Here is a 12,906-nt window from a genome sequence, read left to right as displayed (position 1 = left end):
GCCTCCTTCAGCCCCATCAACACCACAAGCGCCTCCTTCAGCCCCATCAACACCACAAGCGCCTTCTTCAGCCCCATCAACACCACAAGCACCTACCCCAGCCCCATCAACTCCACAAGCACCCACCCCAGCCCCAGCCCCAGCCCCATCAACACCAAAACCTACCGCATCTGGATCACCGCAGCCTCTTCCAGCAGCATTACCGCAACCCCAACCCACTCAAAAGAACACTTCAGCATCTGATTCCTCTTCTAAGGTTAATTCAACACAGATACCATCTTCTACTCCTGTTAAAGAAGCAGCTTCTCCCATTAAGAACGCTGTATCTGCAACAACTAACTCTACCAACAATGCCACCACCTCATCAACAGGAGCAAGTGTCGCAAACAACTCTACAAACAATGTCACAAGCTCCTCAACAGGAGCAAGTGCATCAAGCAATTCATCTGGCTCTTCAGGTAGTACCGCTGCTGTTACTCCTGGGGGATCTGCTGGTTCCGAAGGATCTAGCAAAGTTACTGCCACTGAACAAGAGTTTACTTCTGCTGTTTCTGCTTGCGGATTTCCCCAGCCATCTTCGGAAAAGTATAAAGCATTCATTGCGGGTATCCCTTTTTCAGCCATTAACTCGAAACGAGAACTCGCCATGTTCTTGGCCAATGTCCTACATGAATCAGATGGTCTCCAAGCCAAATCTGAAATTCAGTGTCAAGCCAACGGTTGTAAAGGCCAGTACGACGCTGCGGCAGATGGTACCGTTTTCTTTGGACGTGGATATATCCAATTGACATGGAAAGCAAATTATGCTGCAGCTTCTAAAGATCTTTATGGAGATGAAAAGATCTTGCTTTCGAACCCAAATTCTGTTGCAACTGACGAAAAAGTAGCATGGGCTACCGCTTTTTGGTACTGGAAAACAAGAGTACATACTGCGCCTGGCGTAACGGAAGGAAAGTTTGGAGCTACTATTAAGGCCATTAATGGCGCCCTCGAATGCGGTGGCGGCAGAAATCAAAAAGCCGTCCGTCGCTTTGAAATGTATTCTAAAATTATGAAAGCCTTTGGGATCAACGAGACCCCTATTGAAAGTGGCTGCTACAATTGATGTTTATTATGTATTATTTTGATTCCATAAACCTTTTGAATAAAATTAAAAAAGTAAATAGGTCTGTTTACTGCTTGAACCATCCGATATTGTCTTTGATAAGATGCCGGTTGTTGCAACCGTCACACTCAACCAGAACGAGTCCTTTGTTGTATGCGATTTTGGATATCGACTTGTAATGCCTTTTTGAGCAAACTTTGCATGTAAAGCCCAGTAAAAACCGAGATGATGGATCCGGATTGGATCTAATTGAATTTACAATGCTTCTGAAGGACTCATACTCTGGAGAGCTTGGTGGAATTTCTGGGAAAGAGTCTATTTGGTGCAATTGGATCGATGAATTATTAATATGAGGTACATTTTCTCTTTTAATGGCAGAAGAAAAAGATCTGTGGAGACCCGATCTAATAAAAAAGGTAGCTCTGAATTTATGCCACCTTGGCAGCATTTAAAACGAAAAATAAAAAAATTAAATAAAAAAAACCGCTAACCCTTCGGCGGATCGGTTTTTATAACTTACAATTGAATCGTTGATTTTAAGCGCCAAATGGCGCCCTCATCATTTATGCCCGCATTTTAGTGCAAGGGTATTTATTGCTTTTCTTCAAAAATGATGATAACCAGAGCCAGATCCTCCATTAAGAACTCACAAAAGTCCCCCCTCTCAACCGCTACGTCTGGATCTCACGTCAATGACAAGGATGATTCAAACAAAGAAAACGCCCAGGAATTGGCAAAAGTAGCCTCTTCGCCGCCGGTAACCAGAAAGCGGAGATTGTTTGCAAAGCTATCTTTAGACGGCGTCAACAATTTGCAAAATTCTCAACAATTAGAATCACTGGCCATCGCAACATGTTTCACCAAAAGAGTCTTGTCAAGCGGAGATCAAAGTCCCCGATTAAACAGCGGCGGACATCATTCGCTTGATAATGACCACTATATTGACATTTTCGACTGGTTCAACGTGATTAGATCTTGCTTTCATAGGTCTTTTATTCCGTCTTCTTCATCGATTTTATCGTCAAGGAGCACGGAATTAGATTTTTTCGAACTCTTTTGGTCAAGAAACATCACCAAGCATGACTCTGAGCAACAGCCAAGAAATGCTTGTTTATTTGTGACTGGGCCACCTGGATGTGGAAAGTCTGCGTTTGTTCACGATTTTATTTCACGAAAATCAGTAAGATGCTGCTGACAAATGCTAATATACTAGAATGAAAAAATTAAAATCATTAGCATCAATTGCCTGTCCATCTCTGATGTTAGGCGATTATACCAACAAATTTTTGAGCATCTTGACATCTCAGCCAATGATTCAAGCTTTTCGTTCAGTGAAATTTTGGCCAAAGAACTCTCGATCTCAGAAACTAAAATGTATTTGATTTATGTTTTTCTTTAGTGTATTAGTTTTAGATGAAGTCGACCATCTTTTTAATGTCTTTAAAGCAAACAGATTTGACGACAAAAACAATCTACTTGTAAATCTTGTCAAGTGGACTCAACTCTATAAAATGAACCTCACTGTAATTGGCATTGCAAACTCGCTTGACCTGATTGATAGGTGCTCAGAAGCATTTTCACTTGCGGACAGTAAGACCATCAATTTTTATTTGAAGTTCAAACGCCAAACCATTGTCCTTTCAGCCCACTCACATACGACCAGCTTGTAAATGTGGTTTCTACAAGGATTTCCGATGCCGTTTGCAATAACAAAAACCTTACAATCCATGCTCACAAAAAGCACTTGGGATTTCACCCACTAGCATTGGAGCTGTGCAGCCGGAAATTTTCAACCACCGGAGATATTAGAAAAGTTTTTGACATCTTCAGCTTGGCCGTGGACATTGCAGAAAGAGAATATGTCGCATCCGGCGATGCACTTTCTCATTTGGTCTCGTATTCCCACATTCAGCAGGTCACAACACCAACTTTTGGGAAAATAACAACCGCTCAGTTTATTGAGCTTCCTCTTCAGCATCAAGTTATTCTATTGGCCGTTTTGCTATTGGAGAGTGAAGAGCTAACTTTGACTTTCCAGGCAATTTATGCCAAATATCAGTGGATATGCTTGAACAAGTCCCTCCAAATCCCATCTTTGGATTATTTGGAATTCTGCCAAGTGGTCCAGCTCCTTGAAGGAAAAGGCCTGCTAAAACACTGTCAGAGCCACCCAAGTAAAACCAAAACCTCAATCGTGGATTTCTACCAGCTACGAGTTTCAAAGCACACATTGCTGAAAATCATCACCGATGTGCCTCTATTGTGTCCATTTGTAATTAAAAATTGAATATTCCCGTAATTAAAATAATAAAAAATTAAATTCACAATTTGCATCTGAAAAAGCTAAAATGTAAAATTTTCTGATCAGCACTTTTGTATTTATTTTGATAATTATTATGATGTCTCTATCAGACAACTCTTCATCTGTTACGGAGTTCACAAACTTTTCTGAAGAAGAAACCAATGGGATACTCGATATCCCTACATCAGCAGTAACCACACTGAACTCAAACGAGGCTTATCTTCATGAAAGTTCGGTCTCTTTAGTGGCGCCTGACCATCAGTTTGGCGCCATTCCCCAAATGATGTCTCCCTCTGTAAGTAGTGTTATGGGAACTCTGGGAACAGTACAGGGAAGATTACAACAGAAACCAGTATCGTCAACCTCCACCCCATCAATGTCATCCTCTCCACATTCACCCCACAAAACCCTTACTCTCTGTGAAAGAGTCGAGTTGATAAAGCTGGCTTCTAATCCAGATGTTAAGGTTCCTGATCTTGTTAGAATGTTCAACGTCTCGCATACCACTGTGTATAATATTTTAAGGAAAAAAGATGAAGTCCTCCAACTCTGGTCTACTCATGGTCCTGACTACAAGATAAGACAACGCCGTAGCAAAGATGGAATTTGCTCCGGTACTTTGGTCAACGACATGGGATCAATTATTAAGAAATCGAAACTTTCTCCAGTGACTTCATCTTCCGGCGTGTCGGACGAGCATCACTATCTTACAGGGGCATATAATATGGATGAGTCTGACTTGACAAATTTTCAAACAACCCCCTTTCACATTACTACAGTTGTTGATGCTATTAGATCTATTGGCGACATTGAGTGCTTTTTCAGGGATCGAGGGATGGATGAACTTGCAGGCTTATCGAGAACACTTTATGAAAAGGCATCACAGATCATGGAACCAAAAGAAGATCAGGTGGAATAATTCTGTAGGTAGATGATACCTATAAATAAAGAATTAAAACACAAACGGCACCCTCAAAGCTTTTCGTCACACACTTAAAGCGAGCTTGACAATGGGGATGATCTTACGCGTTTATTATTGTTAAAAATTGGTATCAATTTCAAATAGGGCCGATGAGCTGACCTTCACAGCCCGACGATTCGCTTGCCTGGAGCTTCATGGGTAGAGTGAGTTTTGGCGGCAGGTGCCGATTTCTTTGTCTTTCTAACAACAACGGAGAATCCGTCAGCTTCCTTGGAATCTGAGGCAAGTGGAGTAGCAGTCTTTTTTTTTGCCGATACAAGTGTAGGGGGGAGCAGCCCGTTAAGGGATGGAGTACTCGCACGTGCTTCAGTAAAACCGGCAATAAACTCGCTTATCTCTGATGCGGTTGGCAAAAACTCTGTAAGAATATCTTTCATCTGATCCACGGAAAGGGGAAACAGCAAAGTTGTCAGCGTGGTGGAGTCAATGTTTTTTATATTCATTCTGGAGAGCTCTTTGGATACCCATTTTCCAAGAGCGGCTGCCGAATCTGATTTTTCATTTTTCACGTCCGATTTAGAAGATTGTGATGGCTTCCCTTGAGACTGGAAGGCTTCTTGGGGTTGGGGTTGGGATTTGGATGTCACATTCGCAGAATTTGTTGCATTAGAGGCCTTGGAAGGCGTTGGTTTTCCCTCCACAGGCTCGGCGTGGGAACCAAATCCAGAACTTGCAATTGAAGACCAAGAGGTAGGTTTGGACCTTACATTGGCTACAGCATGTTCCAGTGGCTGAGCAGATTGAGGCTCCGGAATCCGTTTGCTTCGAGAATTTTCTTGAATGGAGGTTCTAATATTAGCAGCGGGATCGGCCATATTAGTTGATGTAGCCCAACCTTTGAATTTTGTAGCTGAGATGGATTTTTTTTCAGGGTCTTCTATAGGCGTAGCTTGCTCCGTTTTCTTTTGTGCATCATCTTTAATTTCTTCCGATGGGAGGGGGACATGTTCCGGGGTTTTCCCCGAATTTATAGGCTCCGTAATGGAAGGCTTTAAATATTCGGTTTCGCTATTCTGTGTGATAGGATTGGACTTTTGAATGGAAGAATGGGATTCTTTTTCTTGCGTAACAATGATTTCAACAGCAGCCATCGGTTCTGGTTTAGAAGATTGCGGCTGTTTAACCGAGTAAACAATGTTTTTGGCCTGATTAGACCATGGCCAATTGTGGTTATACAAATTGATCCACTCAGAGAGGGGAACAAAGTCGGAAACTATAGAGAGATTGCTCAGATTATTGAACGTAGACGCGGAATCAACATCGGGCCTTACAAGCATTTTTAAATCAAAATATCCAGCTTCACTCCAATGAGTCATTTGCTCAGACGGGAATGGGCCTTGAATATTTCCGTACGGGTCCTTGTAATACCAGAGGTTGAAGAAGGGAATTGCGACGTTCAATTCACCTTCGGAACTTATTGAATTTTGAAAAAGAGTTGCCTCCAAGCTCTCCGCTGTGATGATTTTTGAGGAAATAATCGAGGAGAGCCTCGATTGCTGAATGGGAATTCTTGATGACCGAGCAGTTGCTGCATCTTTTTTCGGAAATTCGGAAGTGATAAAGTTCCCAGAAGAGTCGAACGAACCAACAGAAGCGCTAGGGTCGGCCCATGGATCTTCCATCGAAGAAGAATCCAACTCTCTAGACTTGTACGGCGCCATGGATTCAAACTGCGAGACAAAAGAGTCTATTGATTTTTTTGGTTGCTGGTTTTTTTCATCTGCATGCTGCTGGTAATGATGTCGATTGTGGTGGCCATAGTTTTGTTGGCTATCCCCAGATCCATCACTATTCGCCCTGTTGCCGTGATGTTGGTTGCCATATGCAGAGCGATGCTGCCCTTGGAAGCGACGACCGCCGCCTCTTTGGGTAATAAATTCTGAAGAATCCCCATATGTAGCTGCTCGATTGTTCCGAGAATATCCATGATGTTGAGTAGAATTATTTTGCTTGTCACCGATGTTACCATTGGCATTCATAGGCTTACGAGGTTGAGGAATCGCAATCGGCGAATCCATGACCGTTAAATCTTCAAACGAAAATACAGAATATAAAATTGGCGAGAGCAGAGAAAAGTCATCTGCCTTTTGAGAATATACCCCGGCCTCTGAAAACTCCTCACCATCAACAGAAGCAGTAATGAACACATCTTGATGGATGCATGTTACACTGGCTGGAAGAGGAAGTTCTGATCTCTTGGGGTGTATTGGGCAAGAGGAAAGGATATTTTTTATGCAAAGACGAGGAGCATCGACATGCGCGGCATTTTGAGCAAATGCCTGGGTATCAGCAATGCAAGAAGTCATGAAAGAGCGTATCAAATGTAAAAATTTTTGATTTTAATGCAAATAAATTGCATGGTTTTTTACTTTAATTTATTGCAATAAAGTTATTGTTAATCATGCAATTCTTGTTTTTTTCTATTTTCGAGTCTTTGTTGTTTGAATTTAGACAATTTGACAGAGCCATCACGGTTTCCATCGTCATCTATAGTAAAAATAAAAATTAACCATTTCGTTCATGTGAGCTATCCACCATTATCACAGACCCGTCCCCGTCCTCATATTTGAAATGCAGCGAAATATCGGTGGGTATTTCTTTCGCGTCTCTAAGAAGCTTGTATTGCCTTTGTAGCTAAATTGTAATGCAATCAAAAATGTACGTTTTCTATCAAAATGCAGGGATCCTCTTCCTCGCTCAAATTGACATCATCCTCACCGTCGTCATTGAAGCCAGTGGTGCCGATTAAATTCATCATATTTTCAGACAATATAGAAAATTTTTTAGCTTTAAAATTTTTTAAATCATGTCTCAAATAATATACTCCGCACATCCCGATACCATGCAGGAATCTCAAGAAAAGGATGCTTTCAAAAATGCCGCCACATCCATAAACATCATGCCAGTTTTAGACCAGGCCTTTTCTTCTTTCCAAGATGTAGAGGTTTTTCTTGACTGCTTTTCCCGATTCAATAACTTCAGTGTGGTCTTGTTGAGGTCGCAAAAAATATTCGATATCGTCATGCAAGCTACTTTTGGCTGCTATCGATCCGGGAAATATCGATGTCGATCCTCTTCTTCTCAGAACTTATCTGTCTCACAACTTAACATGCATAGTCAAAAGTCGGTCAAGACAGACTGCCCCTGGAGGGTTAATGTAAGATATTCTACAAGAACCTGCAGGTTTGTCATAACAAAGGTAATTCTTGAACACAACCACTCGCTATCTCCTTTGCTTTCATCTAGCAATCGAATATTACTCAATCGAGATGAGATGAACTCAAATTCCATTCAAATCACAGACCGTTTGAAAGAATTTATCAGCAATAATGCCCTGCCCACTGAGAACTCCCCTCAAACAAGATCTCTCATCGCGGACTCTATATCTTTTTCCATGAATACTGCAAATAATATCAAAAGATCTAGACGGTCACGGAATAAGCCATTCCAGGCCAGCTACGGCTCTTCTTCTGTTGTGCTCTCGCAGAGATCGTGTCTTCATCAGCTAAATCACATTGAAAATGATGCACCCAGTCCCAAAAAGTTGGCAGAAAACAATGACCGACACGTATATTTTAATTGTACACACTCTGTAGGCGATTCACAGCTTCCAATTGACGATTATTCATACCCAACATTTAACTTTTCTTTCGAGGACCATTCAGATTTGGATAACCTATCACAGGCGATCAGCTATGACCTTTCAAGTGTATTAAGATTGTCGATGCCTTCTTTTAAAGAAACAGATCCATAGATTGTGCCATAATAAACCCAAGAATAAACAAATAATTTAAACTTTATTCTTTGGAGAAGGGCCACCTTTCCTTGAAGGAGTTTTCGTCCTTGCCGTAGAAGGCGTGGAATTGGTCGATTTAAGAATATCTTTTCCTTTCTGGATTCTTTCCTCCTTTTTGCCTTTTTTCTGAAGCCTGCTAGTTTGCCTCTGCATCTCCTTGTTAAAATATTGCTCTTGCTTGGATCGCTTTTTAACAATCAATTGATCTTCTTTTTCATTCACTCTATTTATGATGGCAGATATTTCCGCCTAGCATTTAGAAAATAAAAAGTATACCGGTGAAGCAAATATTTTTCCTTTCTTTACTGCTTTCTTTTTTTTTGCCCCTTCTGCAGAGGCAGCTTCCACAATGGGCCCTTCGCCATTTAATGCTGAAGTGGCCATCTCTGGGAAAGGAAATGATGATAAAGAAATCGGCTTTTGAGATTTGGCTTCTTTAGAGATTTTCTTGATTTGATCAAGCTCTTCCAAGGCCGATTTTTTTGCAGGATGTTTGCCACGAGTCCCCTTGTGGCGAGAGGATTTCATTTGAATGAAACAAAAAACAAATTACTTAAATTTAAAATTTAAAATAATATTTGTCCTCCAACCTCAAACTCATCATCGCCGAGTTGCTCCTTAATTTGTGTCTGATATTTTAATCCATTGTACTTTCTCTTAAAAATATGGTAAGCGCCCACCCATTCGACTGCCCCCACCATTTCACCTTTTATTAGATGTTCATTTGCTAATTTCTTTAGCGTGTTGATTCATCTGCAGTTACAATCAGATCGAGGAAGTTTATGACCAATCCTCTGCTCAAGCGCAAACAAATGGTATATCTTTATCCCTTTATTGCTAGGTCATTGATGTCATACATCCAGGTCTCGCCAACATTTCCCAAGCTGACCTTCGCGCAAAGCTTGCAAAGATGTACAAGGCAGACCCACAAGCTGTTGTTGTTTTTGGAAATAAGACCGCTTTTGGTGGTGGCAAATCAACTTGCTTTGCTCTTATTTATGACAATGTCGATGCCGTCAAGTCTTTTGAGCCAAAATTCCATCAAGTGCGCAATGGGCTTATAACAATCACCAAGCAGGGACGCAAGCTTCGCAAGGAAAAGAAAAATCGCGCCAAGAAGATTCGCGGCTCCAAGAAGCACAAGCCACAATCTGGCAAGAAATAAGGGCTATCTATTTAATAATACAGCCTCAAAGATATCATCTTAACGTTTGAACTCACTGTCTCGTTTTAGTTTAATTTTACTTGGTTGGTTAGATAATTAGTTTATTAAACAAATTCATTCAATAGTTTCGAAGCCCAAGCTCTTGGCCAAATTTTCCTTGCTATTACTGGTTAATTTTTTGTCTTTTTCAGATGTTAAACTTTCAAGCTTCTCAATACCACTAGAAGGGATTGATGAGGAGAGTGAAGCAGTAGATGCATTTTTTGTCCACTTGAGATACCAATCTGGGTCAATAGACTGATTTTTCGGAACATCTGGGGTAGCATATCTGGGAGAACATGTAGGCTTTGGAATATTTCTGAGATTGTCGCTGTTTTCAAAAAAATTGATTGTTTTTCCGGTTTCAGCGGTCAACAGCGAACTAAGCGATGCATTTGATGAAGATATGGAGGGCTGGGCAAAATCCTTGAAGATGTTAGAAACTGACGGGCCATTCGGAAGTACGGTGGGCTTTGTCAATTTGCTCTTCTCATCATCAAATTTTGTGGAAATCGAAGGCATGTTGATGGGAGCAGCGTTTGAAGAGACATATTCAAAACGAGACTTTGCTGGGGGAGCCGTCTTGAGGACCTCATCATTATTAACCCCTTGGAGGGCATCCTGTTTTTCAAAGCTCCCTTTTAATCCGAAAAAGGATACCACGGAGCTACTCAGCGCATCCTCAATCCGACTCAGAAACTCTTTCCATGATGGGCTCAGCAATGAATCGAACAGCCAAACGCTGATTGCATTCTTCCAAAACGTGACCTGATCCCTAAAAACTGGAGATAAATGATGATGATGATGATGGGGTTTTAAAGCTACTTGGTATTGTAGCTGTAATTATAGACTTACCTGATGAGAGATCTTTTACGCGGTCAAGTAGCATTAAAATTCGTTCTGAAAGCGAGCATGGGGGAGAATGCAAAATGGTAGACGACGTTTGCTCCTCTTTCAAGGACATTGCATTTTTCTGGAAGACCTCTTGATCGAGAGATCCAATTACATCATAAAGGGAGCCTTCGAAAATTTCCAAAGGAAGAGGAGTTGCAGGGTCAAAGGAAGTGTCATCTTCCTTGAGAGAACGCCATTCTTCAAAGGAGCTTTTCAAATTTTCCATTGAAGACGAGACATCATCATGTCCATCTTCTACGTCGTTGTTATAAATACGTAATCCAGGAAGAAACGCCGGAAGAGCCCCGGTTGCATATAAGGCAGTGGAACCTCTTAATTCCTGAGCTTCTTTCTCAGATAATCCTTTTTTACTTTTAAGGTTAAAGTCAACGGTCATAGTGATTGAGAAAAACGGAAAAAGCTTTTCCCTTTATATATGCATGTTTGGTGTTAAATAGATCCTATCAACGCTTTAATTGGCAGAGCATTAAAAACTAATTTTTGATTGGATAATGAAGTGACTTTATATTAATTGGACGAATTTCCAATTTTCAAGCACACAAGTTAATAGGCAATTTGTATTGGTGGAGCAACAAGGCTGTCAATAATAGCCATCATTTGCGACTTTCTTTATAAACTTGTCTTTTTTCCGTTTGCTTTTATCTGCGTAGGTCGCAGTTATTTATAAATGAAGTGAGTTTCAGAACTGCACAAAATGTTGTTTTTAACAAATTACAATGACACAAAGGCTATACCGAATCAGATTTGTGGTTTAAATTATGCATCAATAACAATAGAAAACACCCAAAGTTGAATTCCTTTTGGGGTTATTTAAAATTTAATGGGATGCAACTCAAAAATGCTTAAATTCACATCATCGTTACTCCAAAGAAGAAGCTACCTTATGAAGATGAAAGAACCATCATCAAGTTTTAAAAAGCCCGAAAGTGAAGCTGGGAGAGCTAATAGTCAGGAAAAAGTCGATCATTCTGAGGAAGCTGTGCAAGAATTTGGCGGGCCATCAGGGCCAGAACCAACAAGATATGGTGATTGGGAAAGAAAGGGAAGAACTTCCGACTTTTAACTTGCTATTTAAACTTTGGATGTTTCGATGGGATTTAGTCTTCCTTTCTAGATGATATGAATCGATGTTCGATATCATTAATAAATTCTGAATATTTCTTTGCTTTTTTTAACGCCTGGAGATGCGGTAGCTAAGTAAGATTCTGAGATATCCCATGAGTTATTGGATTTGCTTTGAGCAGTAATAGAGCTGAGATCTGATAAATCAAACCTTGAATTGGCATTAAAAGCGCCAATCGATCATCGAGATATATTCGAATTTGTCAATAAATTGTTTTTTTTGGGCAAAAAAGACCAGATGATAGGCTGAAATCGGGTTAAAGACGACTGAAACTTGAGAACTGAAATCCAGTGACTTTTCTCGGTAGTTCAATCGAAAATGGGAACTTTTTGTAGGCACAATTCAAAAGAAAAATACTATAGAAATCTTACTCAAAAATATATTCATTGCCGTCGCAATGAAAAGAAGAGATTAGGAAGGTAGACAATGTATCAATTGCACAAGCAAATTGAAGCTAGAAGATATAAAGTAAATGATGCACTAGCTTTCGTCGCCACCATTGCGAGAAAATCGTGTGTGATAAATAAAATATCGAGAATACTGTTTTGATGGAACCCAAAATGTTAAAAGACCAATATACTAATTTCTGATCACCAACTCGGCTAACATTTCTTATCCAACCAAGCTATTTTATTCCATTTTATTTAATTGCAAGAAATTAATTAATCCCTGTCATGGATTGTTTTTCTGGGCTGAGAATATATGCAGCCCAACTTTTGACCCCAACATTTGTAACAAGGTTTAAAGAGCTCCAATTTTATCATATAATCAGGGAGAGATTTATCGATGTCATGAATCTTGTATAGTATGAATAAAAGTTGAAGTAGCAAGATTTGTAAAAATTCAAGAAAACTTTTTGACCCATTATCACAAGTCCAAAAATTATGTTTTATTCACAGTAGGATTGTTCTTTGTTTTAAATCACAAACACACCTATATAAAAGCAATGAAATTACAGCGAATAAAAAGCATGTTTGTATTATCATTTATGTCTCTTCTCGTCTGTTGCTTACTCTTCATAATATTTCGGACTTAGAAAAGGGATAACCAAGCAGCTTAGTAATACGAATAGGCTGTGCTGCGCTAAAATCCAGCCTATTAATGACTCTCTTAAGTCAGGGCTGGCTCCTGGACCCCCATCGCAAGGGGGAAACGATGGAATATGGCAACTGTTTTAGTCTTGGTCGAAATTTTTTTAAATTGGTTGTTTCGCCAATTTGTAATACAAATTATGAATAAATTGTGATTTTTTAATTTAGAGTTAGGTGTTTATCTTAGTAACTATCCCAATTCGGATTTGACATTGATCCATGTTGCCATTTAAGTTTCGAGATCGAATTTTCCAATAGGTTTCAGATATCAAAGTCGCTATATCTGAAACTTATTGGAATGCCGTTGTGGAGACGTTCGAATCAACATGCGAACCAGACTCCTTAAATGATCCTATATTTATCTGTGAATACGATCAGGAATTTATTG

At 40.0% G+C, this 12,906-nt stretch overlaps 8 protein-coding genes across 8 annotated transcripts; 4 read left to right on the top strand and 4 right to left on the bottom strand.

The window, feature by feature from the left end:
- DI09_129p80 (uncharacterized protein) lies at positions 1–1,105 on the top strand (the record flags this gene model as incomplete). Its single annotated transcript, XM_013383867.1, has 1 exon — positions 1–1,105. A coding segment is annotated over one exon (1,105 nt), but the record flags the coding sequence as incomplete, so codon positions are not given.
- A 610-nt stretch (positions 1,106–1,715) lies between these two features.
- On the top strand, positions 1,716–4,326 carry DI09_129p70 (uncharacterized protein; the record flags this gene model as incomplete). Its single annotated transcript, XM_013383866.1, has 4 exons — positions 1,716–2,285; positions 2,667–2,695; positions 2,750–3,279; positions 3,518–4,326. 4 exons carry the CDS (start codon positions 1,716–1,718, stop codon positions 4,324–4,326), a joined length of 1,938 nt encoding a protein of 645 aa, XP_013239320.1.
- A 164-nt stretch (positions 4,327–4,490) lies between these two features.
- Positions 4,491–6,695, bottom strand: DI09_129p60 (uncharacterized protein; the record flags this gene model as incomplete). The annotated part of the gene is made up of 1 exon (XM_013383865.1): positions 4,491–6,695. One exon carries the CDS (start codon positions 6,693–6,695, stop codon positions 4,491–4,493), a length of 2,205 nt encoding a protein of 734 aa, XP_013239319.1.
- An 89-nt stretch (positions 6,696–6,784) lies between these two features.
- On the bottom strand, positions 6,785–7,147 carry DI09_129p50 (uncharacterized protein; the record flags this gene model as incomplete). Its single annotated transcript, XM_013383864.1, has 3 exons — positions 6,785–6,876; positions 6,900–7,023; positions 7,052–7,147. The coding sequence occupies 3 exons, from the start codon at positions 7,145–7,147 to the stop codon at positions 6,785–6,787; spliced, it is 312 nt and encodes a 103-aa protein (XP_013239318.1).
- A 48-nt stretch (positions 7,148–7,195) lies between these two features.
- On the top strand, positions 7,196–8,143 carry DI09_129p40 (uncharacterized protein; the record flags this gene model as incomplete). The annotated part of the gene is made up of 1 exon (XM_013383863.1): positions 7,196–8,143. The coding sequence occupies one exon, from the start codon at positions 7,196–7,198 to the stop codon at positions 8,141–8,143; it is 948 nt and encodes a 315-aa protein (XP_013239317.1).
- A 36-nt stretch (positions 8,144–8,179) lies between these two features.
- On the bottom strand, positions 8,180–8,713 carry DI09_129p30 (uncharacterized protein; the record flags this gene model as incomplete). Its single annotated transcript, XM_013383862.1, has 2 exons — positions 8,180–8,434; positions 8,462–8,713. The coding sequence occupies 2 exons, from the start codon at positions 8,711–8,713 to the stop codon at positions 8,180–8,182; spliced, it is 507 nt and encodes a 168-aa protein (XP_013239316.1).
- Positions 8,714–8,967: 254 nt separating this feature from the next.
- On the top strand, positions 8,968–9,350 carry DI09_129p20 (40S ribosomal protein S24; the record flags this gene model as incomplete). Its single annotated transcript, XM_013383861.1, has 2 exons — positions 8,968–9,000; positions 9,027–9,350. The coding sequence occupies 2 exons, from the start codon at positions 8,968–8,970 to the stop codon at positions 9,348–9,350; spliced, it is 357 nt and encodes a 118-aa protein (XP_013239315.1).
- A 114-nt stretch (positions 9,351–9,464) lies between these two features.
- Positions 9,465–10,680, bottom strand: DI09_129p10 (uncharacterized protein; the record flags this gene model as incomplete). The annotated part of the gene is made up of 3 exons (XM_013383860.1): positions 9,465–10,226; positions 10,264–10,631; positions 10,656–10,680. The coding sequence occupies 3 exons, from the start codon at positions 10,678–10,680 to the stop codon at positions 9,465–9,467; spliced, it is 1,155 nt and encodes a 384-aa protein (XP_013239314.1).
- Between the last annotated feature and the right edge of the window lie 2,226 nt (positions 10,681–12,906).

The sequence above is a fragment of the Mitosporidium daphniae genome, assembly GCF_000760515.2.
Source record: "Mitosporidium daphniae strain UGP3 chromosome Unknown contig-129, whole genome shotgun sequence".
Taxonomy (NCBI): Eukaryota; Fungi; Microsporidia; genus Mitosporidium; species Mitosporidium daphniae.
Note: the sequence above shows the minus strand (reverse complement) of the source record. Positions and strands in the feature narration are given on the sequence as shown.